General features: G+C 36.0%; 1 protein-coding gene across 1 annotated transcript in view; it reads right to left on the bottom strand.

Annotated features, from left to right (window-relative positions):
* Nucleotides 1-368: 368 nt before the first annotated feature.
* The window catches only part of AGMO (alkylglycerol monooxygenase), a 338,930-nt gene continuing 324,783 nt past the window's right edge, over nt 369-14,515 (bottom strand). The window contains exon 13 of the mRNA XM_007463784.1: nt 369-531. Within this exon, the coding sequence (XP_007463846.1) occupies nt 457-531 (75 nt within the window). The 3' untranslated portion in view covers nt 369-456. The remainder of the gene's footprint in view (nt 532-14,515) is intronic.

The following is a 14,515-nucleotide window of genomic DNA, read 5'->3' as shown; positions in this document are numbered from 1 at the left end:
AGGTTAGATGGCTTTCAAAGGTAGACCTAGGCTTAGGCAGACAACTCATGTAATACATTTTTATGACAACAAATATGTATCCAAGCACAATTTTAGCAGACAGCAAATGAAAAGTTGTCTAAACAATGCTAATAAAATCTTAATTCCTTTTACTGTTCTGAAGTTATCCCTTATTCTCATACTCATTGGCTTAGATGTTACCAGTGGATGTAACATCATTCTATTTGAAATCATCTTCTTTCAACCCTAGCAATAAAGTAACTGCAGCTGACTTTAATTTTAATAGAGAATAATAAATGTGGAAAGGAAGCAAGAGTACATAAATGTATTTACCTCACATTAGAGAAATAGTTCATATAATCATCATATAAGATAATTATACTTCCATAGGCAGTAGTAATATATTATGGTTGTGGACAAATGATTAAAACAAGAGAGTTGTGTACAAACGTTTAGTCATTTCCCAGGGTCTGAGACAAGTTGTTTCATGCTTCTTACTCCCCAGAAAGCAATGCAGATGGAAAAAAAAACCTGAAGAAATAAAATACAGAGAGGAAGAACAATTAAAATTGATTCAATACTTCTGTTCACCTGAGTTAGAAATACCTTTCTAGGGGAAAATGAATATACATATTTTAAGCAATTAAATTATTCAAATTGAATCTAGCAGTTGTTCACCGATAGAATTTAGCCAACCCAGCTTAAAACATGTTATGTGAAGAGTAGGAGTAAAAAGTTTTGTTTCTGTGGCTTTTAAAATAAAATATCCTCACAAATCTGGGTCATTTCTAGGGATGGGGCTATATAAATTAGGCAGTGAATGAAACAGAACTGTCTTCCGGCTTTGGGATACATTGCATGTTGTTTGTATTGTACTAAACAATCTCATTATTTATATAGTTTAAGAAGCCTTTGGAAAAGGAGAAATAAAAACAGTATTAAGGAATCATTTCTCTCTGAGGCAATGTGATCTACCATATTATGAACTTCACCCAACATGAATTAAATTCTAAACACTGCTGACTTAACTACTTAGTTTTTTGATCTTACCAGGTGTAAAACTGTAAGTGCAAAATTCTCTTTAAAACTGAAGACATACTAAATCATAATAAATAATCATAAGAGTTCATTGAGTTTACCCCTTTGCTTTCGAGTAACACCACACATTCCCAATAAAATCACCAAAATTTAACCAAGTAAAAGTGTTGACTTCTTACGATCCTAGCAAGAATGATAATACAGCCATCCTCAAGAAGAATTAACCAGTTGCAGAAATTTTCATTGTGTGTCATCTAAATGCCATAATGACCTAAACACACACACCTTCTGCTCTTCTTGAGGTAAAATCTAGGCACTGGTCATAGTCCTTACACCTCAGAGCTTTCCAAAGTCAACCCTTACCCTTTACCTATACACTAAAATTAAGCTATAGGATTTCTTTTATGATCTCCATTTTATGTGTTATTAGAATGATGATGAAAAATGTCCAAACAGCTGGGGATATGGGGAAAGCTGTGAAAGCGTTTCTCCAGACTTTTTTTTACTGTGCCAACTTCTTCTTCAAATCATTAAAATATGACCACTTGCCTCTCCCCAGAAAGATCACAATTACCGAAAGATCCATTAAAATGTACAAAGAGACATAGATAAGCAATAAGATGAAGGCGTGGGGAACTTTCTGGGGTGATGGACTAAAGTGAAGCCAAGGCCATTAACTGAGGCCAGTCATTCATTTACAGAAAATACCCTCAACTGCCATGAATTTGCTATTAAAGCCTGGATATGAAAATAACAACAACAAAACCCTCTTAAACCCAGATATTTAGATTAGATGGGTAGGTTGTTCAGTTTCATAGGAACCTTCTTGTTCTTTCTAGAGAACCATTATCCTTCACATTAGCTAATCTGATAGTTTTATTCAAATCCATGTGTTACTTTCAGCCTATAACATCCACAATATAAAAAAGAAATACCAAAAATAAAATCAAAAGTCATTTTGAAGCAGGAGTCAAGAATAATATTAACATTCTGGAGTTGCCTCAGAAATCAAATGCAATATGCTTAAAGGTTGGTTTTGATTTTGTTTCTTTTGACTGTACTTCAAGCAAAATGACCTCATGGGATTTCTCACGTGGTGCCAAGAAAGTAATATCAAGATGAGGGATATTTGTGAAAGTTAGTAGATTGTGCAGTGAATTACATTTGTATATGAATATGGGTTACTGTTGGCAGAGGGATAGCTGAGAAGACAGCTTTCAAGTGGGACAGAGATGATAAATCTATGATATAGGGGTGAATAGTTTAAGTTGGATCCATAATATTAATTGGTCAACTAATTGATACTTTGTGCTGTGCAAGGCACTGGTATCTGAAAAATATTTGGCAGCAGAAATTTTTATTGGTTTTCAATCTAGTGTCTAGGGTCACATGGATTATTTCATTGGTTGAAGTCTACGGAGAATGAAACCTCTACAACTGTGTGTAAAATTTTGTATGTCATAATTCTCCTCTTCCCTTCTCTCCACCCACTAGACTATCCATACTTTCATCTAAGATCTCTGAAATATTAAGAACCTCTGATCTAACAAAAGTGTGAGAAAGATTATAGTTCAGTACCTGCCTTTGTTGTTACTTCCCAACTAAATCTTTCCACTTTTGAAACTATAAATCCAGTTCTATTTCCTTAAGGACCCATCCCTAATTAAAACACAAAGATCTTATCATATTACCTAAAATGCTTTTACCTTCTTACCAAAAAATGCAATGTTGCACAGTTTGTAGTTTTATTTTGTTTCTCTGTTTCTGGTTTTCTATTTTTTCAGGCCCCTATGTATTATCCCTCCAAATGCAGGAGAAAAGCTAATGAAGCGAAGGGGTCAGATTCACATGTCAGATTAATGCACAGTGAAACCCTTGCTTAGGCTGGGCATTGTCTTAGGTGCCTTTACTAGATTATAATGTTTTATTCTCACAGCAAACTTGGAGAACTGGTATCCAGTTTACTGGTGAGGCAATGGGAACTCATAATTTATGTGGTTTACCAAGCAGTCGCAAAACTACTAAATATCAGAGCTTGTATGATGTTTTTTGTTTACTTAATGTCCCCCAGAAAATCAAGCTACACAACCTGGGAAGTTAGTTCAGTGAATATGAACATCAATAGTGAATTCATTTTCTCTTTTTTAGTAATCACTGTACTTTTTTGCCACTAACTACTAGGTTTCTAAGACCTTTTCACAATCAATATTTTAAGCATAAAGTGGATTTTTTTATATATAATGAAATCCAGATTGGCACAAGATCATAGAAATTAAACGCAATGAATATGTCCTTCTCAAAATATGCATGACCCTGAAATAGACACCCAGTTTTATTAGAAAATAGTAAAATAGGAAAACACAGATTTCCTTTTATATTTTTGAATGTGTGTATATACTTATAATAGATCTAAACATACATTTCATATATAATTTTAAGCTGGAAAACTATTTAACATGAACTCAATATGATCACTTGATTATTATAGTCATTTCATTTTAAATTTTCCCTTGTCCAGTCTTTCTCTTGATTTTTGTATTAGGCTGTTCACTTTAGTTCTCCATAGCTGATCAGATTAAAAGTGTCATTTGAGATAATTGTTCATTAACATATTTCTCAATCAACTATTTGTACAATGAAGGCAGGGGAATTACTACTTAGGCCAGTGTAACACTACATGGCAACCATAGCACTTTTTCTTTGCGATATTCTTCCCTAATCTGTAGATATGATGCTTCCAGATACGTACAAACTCAATGAACACTTATTTTATTCTAGGTCTGGGCAAGTCCCATGATTTTAACAGCTGGATTCAAAATATGAAACAGAGGAAGTTCACTCTTGGTGTCAAGCCCTCCCTGTGTAACACATCATTAGTGGCCCTTGTCTTCAGGCTATTTCCTTGACTTCCCAGGGCCCTCCACTCTGATGCCTGAACTTTGGCCTGTACAGATGCTCTCTACATTTTCTCCGCCCCTTTCCCAAAAGTTCACCAATTGGCAGGTGGCTAATCTGAGCCATTAATCCATAATAAAATGTCAGCGGGGACTGACGTGTCATTCTGCTGCTCCTCCCCATTAAGTCTGTGTTTTTAGAGGCCTTATTAAAAATGGAGCAAATCAGGCATCTAATCCTTTTTGTTTTAAGTTTTAAAAATTGAAATAGTTAATTTACAATGTTGTATTAGTTTCAAGTGTACAGCAAAGTGATTCAGTTATACATACATATATACATATATATCTATGCTTTTTCAGATTCTTTTCCATTATACGTTAATTACAAGATATTGAGTATAGTTCCCTGTGCTATACAGCTGGTCCTTGTTGGTTAACTATTTTACATAGAGTAGTGTGTATATGTTAATCCCAAATGCCTAATTTATCTCTCACCCCTCCCCTGCTATCCCCTTTGGGAACCATAAGCTTGTTTTCTATGTCTGTGAGTCTATTCCTGTTTCATAAATAAGTTCATTTGTGTCATCTTTTTAGATTCCACATATAAATGATATCATATGATATTTGTCTTTGTCTGGCTTACTTCACTTAATATGATAATCTTTAGGTCCATCCATGTTGCTGCAAATGGTATTATTTCACTCTTTTTCATGGCAAAGTAACACTCACATCTCCTTTATCAACCTGTCAATGGACATTTAGGTTGCTTCCACGTCTTGGCTATTGTAAATAGTGCTTCTGTGAACACTGGGGTGCATGTATCTTTTCAAATTAGAGTTTACTCCAGATATTTGCCTGAGAGTGGGAGTGCTGGATCATATGGTAATTCTATTTTAAGTTTTTTAAAGAACCTCCATACTGTTCTCTATAGTGGCTGCACAAATTTACATTCCCACCAACAGTGCAGGAGGGTTCCCTTTTCTCCACATCCTCTCCAGCATTTCTTATTTGTAGACTTTTTAACGATGGCCATTCTCACTGGTGTGAGGTGATACCTCATTCTAGTTTTGATTGCATTTCTCTAATAATTAGCAATGTTAAGCATCTTTTCACGTGCCTGTTGGCCATCTGTATGTCTTCTTTGGAGAAATGTCTATTTAGGCCTTCTGCCCATTTTCTGATTGGGTTGTTTGTTTTTTGATATTAAGCTATATGAGCTGTTTGTATATTTTGGAAATTAATCCCTTGTCAGTCACATGGTTTGCAAATATTTTCTCCCACTCCATAGGTTGTCTTTTCGTATTGTTTATGGACTCAATTTGCTGTGCAAAAACTTTTAAGTTTAATTAGGTCCCATTTGTTTATTTTTTTTTGATTGTTTCCACTACTCTAGGAAATGGATCCAAAAAAATATTGCTGTGATTTATGTCACAGACTGTTCTGCCTATGTTTTCCTCTAGGAGTTTTATAGTATCTGGTCTTACATTTATGTCTTTAATCCATTTTGATTTTATTTTTGTATATGGTGTTAGAGACTGTTTTAATTTCATTCTTTTACATGTAGCTGTATAATCTTCGCAGCGCCACTTGTTGAAGAAACTGTCTTTTCTCCACTGTATAGTCTTGCTTCCTTTGTTGTAGATTAATTGACCATAAGTGCATGCGTTGATTTCTGGGCTTTCTATGCTATTCCATTGATCTGTATGTCTCGTTCTGCCTAGTACCATACTGTTTTGATGACTGTAGCTTTGTTATATAGTCTGAAGTCAGTACAGTATTGTCTGTACCAAACCTGAATGAAGCAAGTTTATAGGTGCCATTTCTCCAACTATACTTGCCCACTTCCTATCTCTCTGTCACATTTTGGTAATTCTCACAAATTTAAAACTTTATTATTATATTTGTTATAGTGATCTGTGATCTTTGATGGTACTACCATAACTCGCTGAAGGCTTAGAAGATAGTTAGCATTTTTAGCAATAAAGTATTTTTTAATTAAGGTATGTAAAAATTTTTTAGACATAATGCTATTGTACACTTAACAGACTATGATATAGTGTAAACATAACTTATATGCAGTGGGGAACCAAAATATTTGTGTGACTCACTTTATTGTAATATTTCTTTACTATGGTGGTCTGGAACCAAATCCGCAGTATCTCCAAGGTAGGCTTGTACTCCACTGTGTACAGTTTGAACCAAATTTAGACCTCCACATTGATTTCCTAAGATTCTCCTGGAATGAATGTACCTATTTTTGTATCACTAATAAAGCATACCCCACCTATAAACTGAAAAATATATTTTTATTTAAAAATTCTTTCTCTGACATTGATAAGGTTCATAAAATATCAGTTAACTGGCTATTTAACATAAGTGTAACAACCACAACAGCAGCAATTTGTTTTAAGGGAAACACGTTAAATGTACAGAAGTTTTTACTGAACTGAATTATTTGGAGATAAATAAAACCAATTGTTTGTTAAATATACATTTTTTACATGTTATATTATAACATGGTTTATTAACTAAGCAATTCCATAAATGTCTCTCAATGTCAAAAGATGTACAGTGCAGTTTTCACCAAATGGTGCATAGTATTCCATCTAAAGAATAACCTACATTTATCCAATGCTGTACTGTTGAACGCTTGAGTCATTTCAGAATCATGTTTTTGCTATTAGAAATGGCGCTGTGCATTTACAACAACATGGAGGGACCTGGAGACTGTCATACTGAGTGAAGCAAGCCAGACACAGAAAGACAAATATCACATGATATTGCTTATATGTGGAATCTAAAAATAACAGTACAAATGAACTTATTTACAAAACAGAAGTAGAGTCAAGGATGTAGAAAACAAACTTATGGTTACCAGGGTATAAAGGGGGGGGAGGGAAAAATTGGGAGACTGGGATTGACATATACACACAGTCATATATAAAATAGACAACTAGTAAGAACCTGCCGTGTAACACAGGGAACTCTACTCAATACTCCGTAATGGCCTATATGGAAAAAAATCCAAAAAAAAAAAAAAAGAAAAAGAAAAAGAAAAAGAGTGGGTATATGTATAACTGATTCACCCTGCTGTACACCTGAAACTAACACAATATTGTAAATCAATCACACCCCAACAAAAATTAAAAAAAAAAAAAGAAATGGTGCTGTGATGAGGTCACCCTGGAAGCAGTGTGTTTAGTGAGAAGAGGACAGGCAGGGACACAGTGGTCCTGATGACAAGGACAAGAAAGAGCAACCAGAAAACAGAAGGTAGTAGAATGGTGGCAGAGAGCAGAAGGCAGGTGGAAGAGGGCAGCTTTCTGCTTCTGGCTCTGGCCCTTGGGGGCAGTTACTGATGAAGCTGTAGTGATAATGGAGGGGAGGTGATCTGGATGGCAGCAGCCTGGGCACAGACAGCACTGCTCTCAGCAGTTCCAGCTCTGCTCAAGGTAGTGCCTCTTCAATGGATCTGGAACCAAATGCAGTAGTGTCTCACCACAGCCAGCACCGGCTTGGGAGCTGAGCGGCAGGGCACCTGCATCTTGTGATCTCTGGGTCTCAATGATTCGTCCCTTTTGGTCCTCCAGTCCCACCTCCTTCCATTTGCTCTTCCGCCCCTTCCAATGCCTTTGAAACCAGTTCCTTGTATTAACATCCCACTGTTTGAAATACCTAGAGTGGTTTCTGTTTTCCTAACTGGACCCTATTTCAAACATTTTTTTTCTTTTCTTCTCACAACTTTTTTTTTTTTTAATCAGACAAGTATTTGACTAATATATTTTTTGTGGAAAAAAACATGAAGAAGGAGGACAAAAATAAAAATCTGTTCAATCAAGTGACAGTAATATTTTATATGATAAAGAGTTTTATAATGTCAAAATGTTTGATGTGGATTAATGGTGTCAGTATAAAATAGGTTACAGGTATAAGGTACATATAGCTCCTGCTATGTCATTTGAATATTAAGGGTGAAAAAATGATTTCCTTGACTAGTGACAGCCTTAGTGTAATATAATCCACTTTTTTTTTTTTTTTGAGGGGGAGATGTCTTTTTTATTTATTTTTTAACATCTCTATTGGAGTACAATTGCTTCACAATGGTGTGCTAGCTTCTGCTTTATAAAAAAGTGAATCAGCCACAAATATACACACATCCCCATATCTCCTCCTTCTTGTATCTCCCTCCCACACTCACTATCCCACCTCTCTAGGAGGTCACAAAGCACCGAGCTGATCTCCCTGTGCTCTGCGGCTGCTTCCCACTAGCTATCTATTTTACATTTGGTAGTGTATATAAGTCCATGCCACTCTCTCACTTCGTTCCAGCTTACCCTTCCCCCTCCCCGTGTCCTCAAGTACATTCTCTATGTTTGCGCCTCTATTCTGTCCTGCCCCTAGGTTCTTCAGAACCATGTTTTCTTTTAGATCCATATATATGTGCTAGCATACAGTATTTGCTTTTCTCCCTCTGACTCACTTCACGCTGACTTCAGGTCCATCCGCCTCACTACACAAAACTCAATTTCATTTCTTTTTATGGCTGAGTAATATTCCATTCTATATATGTGCCACAGCTTCTTCATCCATTCATCTGTCAATGGACACTTAGGTTGCTTCCATGTCCTGGCTGTTGTAAATAGTGTTGCAATGAACATTGTGGTACATGACTCTTTTTGAGTTATGGTTTTCTCAGTGTATATGCCCAGTAGTGGGATTGCTGGGTCGTATGGCAGTTCTATTGTTAGTTTTTTAAGGAACCTCCATACTATTCTCCATAGTGGCTGTATCAATTTACATGCCCAGCAACAGTGCAAGAGGGTTCCCTTTTCACCACACCCTTTCCAGCATTTATTGTTTGTAGATTTTTTGATGATGGCCATTCTGACTGGTTTGAGGTGATACCTCATTGTAGTTTTGATTTGCATTTCTCTAATGATTAATGATGTTGAGCATCCTTTCATGTGTTTGTTGGCAATCTGTATATCTTCTTTGGAGAAATGTCTATTTAGGTCTTCTACCCATTTTTGGATTGGGTTGTTTGTTTTTTTGATAGTGAGCTGCATGAGCTGCTTGTAAATTTTGGAGATTAATCCTTTGTCAGTTGCTTCATTTGCAAATATTTTCTCCCATTCTGAGGGTTATCTTTTCATCTCGTTTATGGTTTCCTTGGCTGTGCAAAAGCTTTTAAGTTTCATTAGGTCCCATTTGTTTATTTTTGGTTTTACTTCCATTTTTCTAGGAGGTGTGTCAAAAAGGATCTTGCTGTGACTGATGTCAGAGTGTTCTGCCTATGTTTTCCTCTAAGAGTTTTATAGTGTCTCACCTTACATTTAGGTCTTAATCTATTTTTAGTTTATTTTTGTGTATGGTGTAAGGGAGTATTCTGATTGCATTATTTTACATGTAGCTGTCCAGTTTTCCCAGCACCACTTATTGAAGAAGGCATCTTTTCTCCAGTGTATATCCTTGCCTCCTTTGTCATAGATTAGTTGACCATAGGTGCGTGGGTTTATCTCTGGGCTTTCTATCCTGCTCCATTTATCTATATTTCTGTTTTTGTGCCAGTACCATACTGTCTTGATTACTGTAGCTTTGTAGTATAGTCTGAAGTCCAGGAGCCTGATTCCTCCAGCTCCATTTTTCTTTCTCAAGATTGTTTTTGTTATTCGGGGTCTGTTGGGTTTCCATTCAAATTGAGAAATTTTTTGTGCTAGTTCTGTGAAAAATGCCATTGGTAGTTTGATAGGAATTGCACTGAATCTGTAGATTGCTTTGGGTAGTATAGTCATTTACACAATGTTGATTCTTCCAATCCAAGACTGTAGTATATCTCTCCATCTGTTTTTATCATCTTTAATTTCTTTCATCAGTGTCTTATAGTTTTCTGCACACAGGTCTTTTGTCTCCTTAGGTAGGTTTATACCTACGTATTTTACTCTTTTTTGCAACGGTAAATGGGTGTGTTTTGTTAATTTTTGGTTCACATTTCTCATCATTAGTGTATAGGAATGTTAGAGATTTCTGTGCATTAATTTTGTACCCTGCTACTTTACCAAATTCACTGATTAGCTCTAGTAGTTTTCTGGTAGCATCTTTAGGGTTCTCTACATATAGTATCATGTCATCTGCAAACAGTGACAGATTTACTTCTTTTCTGTTGGATTCCTTTTATTTCTTTTTCTTCTCTGATTGCTGTGGCTAAAACTTCTAAAACTATGTTGAATAACATGGTGACAGTGGACAACCTTGCCTTGTTCCTGATCTTAGAGGAAATGGTTTCAGTTTTTCACCATTGAGAACAATGTTGGCTGTGGGTCTGTCACATATGGCCTTAATTATGTTGAGGTAAGTTCCCTCTATGCCTACTTTCTGGAGGGTTTTTATCATAAATGGGTGTTGAATTTTGTCGAAAGCTTTGTCAGCATCTATTGAGATGATCATATGGTTTTTCTCTTTCAGTTTCTTAATATTGTTTATCACATTGATTGATTTGCATATATTGAAGAATCCTTGCATTCCTGGGATAAATCCCACTTGATCATGGTGTATGATACCTTAATGTGCTTTTGGATTCTGCTTGATAGTATCTTGTTGAGCATTTTTGCATCTATGTTCATCAGTGATATTGGCCTGTAGTTTTCTTTCTTTGTGACATCTTTGTCTGGTTTTGGTATCAGGGTGATGGTGGCCTCGTAGAATGAGTTTGGGAGTGTTCCTCCCTCTGCTATATTTTGGAAGCGTTTGAGGATAGGTGTTAGCTCTTCTCTAAATGTTTGATAGAATTCTCCTGTGAAGCCATCTTGTCCTTTTTGTTTGTTGGAAGATTTTTAGTCACAGTCTCAATTTCAGTGCTTGTGATTGGTCTGTTTATATTTTCTCCTTCTTCCTTGTTCAATCTTGGAAGGTTGTGCTTTTCTAAGAATTTGTCCATTTCTTCCAGGTTGTCCATTTTATTGGCATATAGTTGCTTCTGGTAATCTCTCATGATACTTTTTGCAGTGTCAGTTGTTACTTCTCCTTTTTCATTTCTAATTCTGTTGATTTGAGTCTTGTCCCTTTTTTTATTGATGAGTCTGGCTAATGGTTTATCAGTTTTGTTTATCTTCTCAAAGAACCGGCTTTTAGTTTTAATGATCTTCGCTATCGTTTCCTTCATTTCTTTTTCATTTATTTCTGATCTGATCTTTGATCTTCGCTATCGTTTCCTTCATTTCTTTTTCATTTATTTCTGATCTGATCTTTATGTTTTCTTTCCTTTTGCTAACTCTGGGGTTTTCTTTCTTCTTCTTTCTCCAACTGGTGTAAGGTTAGGTTGTTTATTTGAGATGTTTCTTGTTTCTTGAGGTAGGATTGTATTGCTTCCCTCTTAGAACTGCTTTTGCTGTATCCCATAGGTTTTGGGTCGTGTGTGTTCATTGTCAGTTTTTTCCAGGTACTTTTTGATTTCCTCTTTGATTTCTTCAGTGCTCCCTTAGTTATTTAGTAGTGCATTGTTTAGCTTCCATGTGTTTGTATTTTTTACAGATTTTTTTCCTGTAATTGATATCTACTCTCAGAGCATTGTGGTCGGAAAAGGTACTTGATATGATTTCAATTTTCTTAAATTTACCAAGGCTAGATTTGTGACCCAAGATATGGTCTATCCCAGAGAATGTTTCATGAGCACTTGAGAAGAAGGTGTATTCTGTTGTTTTTGGATGGAATGTCCTATAAATATCAATTAAGTCCATCTTGTTTAATGTATCATTTAAAGCTTGTGTTTCCTTACTTATTTTCATTTTGGATGATTTGTCCATTGGTGAAAGTGGGGAAAGTCCCCTACTATGATTTTGTTACAGTTGATTTCCCCTTTTATGGCTGTTAGCATTTACCTTATGTATTGAGGTGCTCCTATGTTGGGTGCATAAGTATTTACAATTGTTATATCTTCTTCTTGGATTGATCCCTTGATCATTATGCAGTGTCCTTCTTTGTCTCTTGTAACAGTCTTTATTTTAAAGTCTATTTTTTCTGGTATGAGAATTGCTACTCCAGCTTTCTTTTGATTTCCATTTGCATAGAATATCTTTTTCCATCCCCTCACTTTCAGTCTGTATGTGTCCCTAAGTCTGAAGTGGGTCTCTTGTAGACAGCATGTATATGGGTCTTGTTTTTGTATCCATTCAGCCAGTCTATGTCTTTTGGTTGGAGCATTTAATCCATTTACATTTCAGGTAATTCTCGATATGTATGTTCCTATCACCATTTTCTTAATTGTTTTGGGTATGTTTTTGTAGGTCTTTTCCTTCTCTTGTGTTTCCTGCCTAGAGAAGTTCGTTTAGCATTTGTTGTAAAGCTGGTCTGGTGATGCTGAATTCTCTTAGCTTTTGCTTGTCTATAAAGGTTTTAATTTCTCCATCAAATCTGAATGAGATCCTTGCTGGGTAATCTTGGTTGTAGGTTTTTCCCTTTCATCACTTTAAGTATGTCATGCCACTCCCTTCTGGCTTGCAGAGTTGCTGCTGAACGGTCAGCTGTTAACCTTATGGGGATTCCCTTGTATGTTATTTGTTGTTTTCCCCTTGCTGCTTTTAATGTTTTCTCTTTGTATATAAGTTTTGATAGTTTGATTAAGATGTGTCTTGGCATGTTTCTCCTTGGATTTAACCTGTATGGAACTCTCTGTACTTCCTGGACTTGATTGACTCTTTCCTTTCCCATATTAGGGAAGTTTTCAACTATAATCTCTTCAAATATTTTCTCAGTCCCTTTCTTTTTCTCTTCTTCTTCTGGGATCCCTATAATCCAAATATGTTGCATTTAATGTTGTCCCAGAAGTCTCTGAGACTGTCCTCAATTCTTTTCATTCGTTTTTCTTTATTCTGCTCTGTCGTAGTTATTTCCACTATTTTATCTTCCAGGTCACTTCTCCTTTCTTCTGCCTCAGTTATTCTGCTATTGATTCCTTCTAGAGAATTTTTAATTTCATTTATTGTGTTGTCCATCATTGTTTGTTTGCCCTTTAGTTCTTCGAGGTCCTTGTTAAACGTTTCTTGTATTTTCTCCATTCTATTTCCAAGATTTTGGATCATCTTTATTATCTTTACTCTGAATTCTTTTTCAGGTAGACTGCCTATTTCCTCTTCATTTGTTTGGTCTGGTGGGTTTTTACCTTGGTCCTTCATCTGCTGTGCATTTCTCTGTCTTCTCATTTTGCTTAACCTACTGTGTTTGGGGTCTGCTTTTCGCAGGCTGCATGTTTGTAGTTCCCTTTGTTTTTGGTGTCTGCCCCCAGTGGCTAAGGTTAGTTCAGTGGCTTGTGTAGGCTTCCTGGTGGAGGGGACTAGTGCCTGTGTTCTGCTGGATGAAGCTGGATCTTGTCTTTCTGGTGGGCAGGACCACGTTCTTTGGTGTGTTTTGGGGTGTCTGTGATCTTATTATGATTTTAGGCAGCCTCTCTGCTAATGGATGCAGTTGTTTTCCTGCCTTGCTAGTTGTTTGGCATAGGGTGTCCAGCACTGGAGCTTGCTGGTCGTTGAGTGGAGCTGGGTCTTAGTGTTGATATGGAGATCTCTGGGAGAGCTTTTGCCGTTTCATGTTACATGGAGCCGGGAGGTCTCTGGTGGACCAATATCCTGAACTCAGCTCTCATACCTCAGAGGCACCGGCCTGACATCCGGCCAGAGCACCAAGATCCTGTCAGTCACATGGCTCTTTTGGGAAGTCTGCGGTCTCCTGCCAGCGTTCAGTAGGTGTTCTGTAGGAGTTTTTCCACATGTAGATGTATTTCTGATGTATTTGTGGGGAGAATGGTGATCTCCATGTCTTACTCCTCCACCGTCTTGTAGGTGTCCTCTATACTTCTGAACATTATATTTTGTTTTTTTAAACATGACTACTGTCTGCTGTACAGATAAGAATTTAAGCAGAGATGAGACCTGAATTGCTACAAAATATCTCTATTTCCTATTAATGGAAGAGAAGAAATAAACACAAACAGAAGTAGAGTAGAAATTGAAGCCACATGTATTGAAGGTCCTTCTGAAATGAAAACATTAGAATATATTAGTTAACAATAAATTTTTTCCCCTAGAGTTTTGCAAGAACACAATTTGACAAATTCCAACTCATAACAAATTGAGAATTATTGATTTTAATTCCAGTATGTTCTATATATGACCAAAATACTGAGTAATATGCAGACAAATGAACAAAGGGCTTAAGAGAAATATTTCCAGAAACTACTACTATTACTTGGAAATCCTGTGTTCTCTGTGCTTATTTCTATACCCTATTCAAAAGCAGATATAATCAAAGCTATGTTTAACATGTGGTCTTATAAAGATTCAGTAATATTCATTTCTATTTAGACTTTAAATCAAACATTATAATTTTACATTAGTTTAAAAAAATATATTTATGTTCTTAACTAAGGAAAAACATGAAAAGAAAGTTCACATGAGTGCCCATGTACTAACAGTGGCTTATTTGAGAAGAATGTGTTTTCCTCAACCATTAAACATCTTCTGAAATTAATGTTTAAACGAGAGAATACACTAAGCATACCACAATAATGTTTTTTAAAAAGAAAATAAACACAA

This window comes from Lipotes vexillifer, unplaced genomic scaffold (genome assembly GCF_000442215.2).
Source record: "Lipotes vexillifer unplaced genomic scaffold, Lipotes_vexillifer_v1.1 scaffold489, whole genome shotgun sequence".
In the NCBI taxonomy this organism is placed as follows: domain Eukaryota; kingdom Metazoa; phylum Chordata; class Mammalia; order Artiodactyla; family Lipotidae; genus Lipotes; species Lipotes vexillifer.
This window is presented reverse-complemented; position numbering and strand designations above follow the sequence as displayed.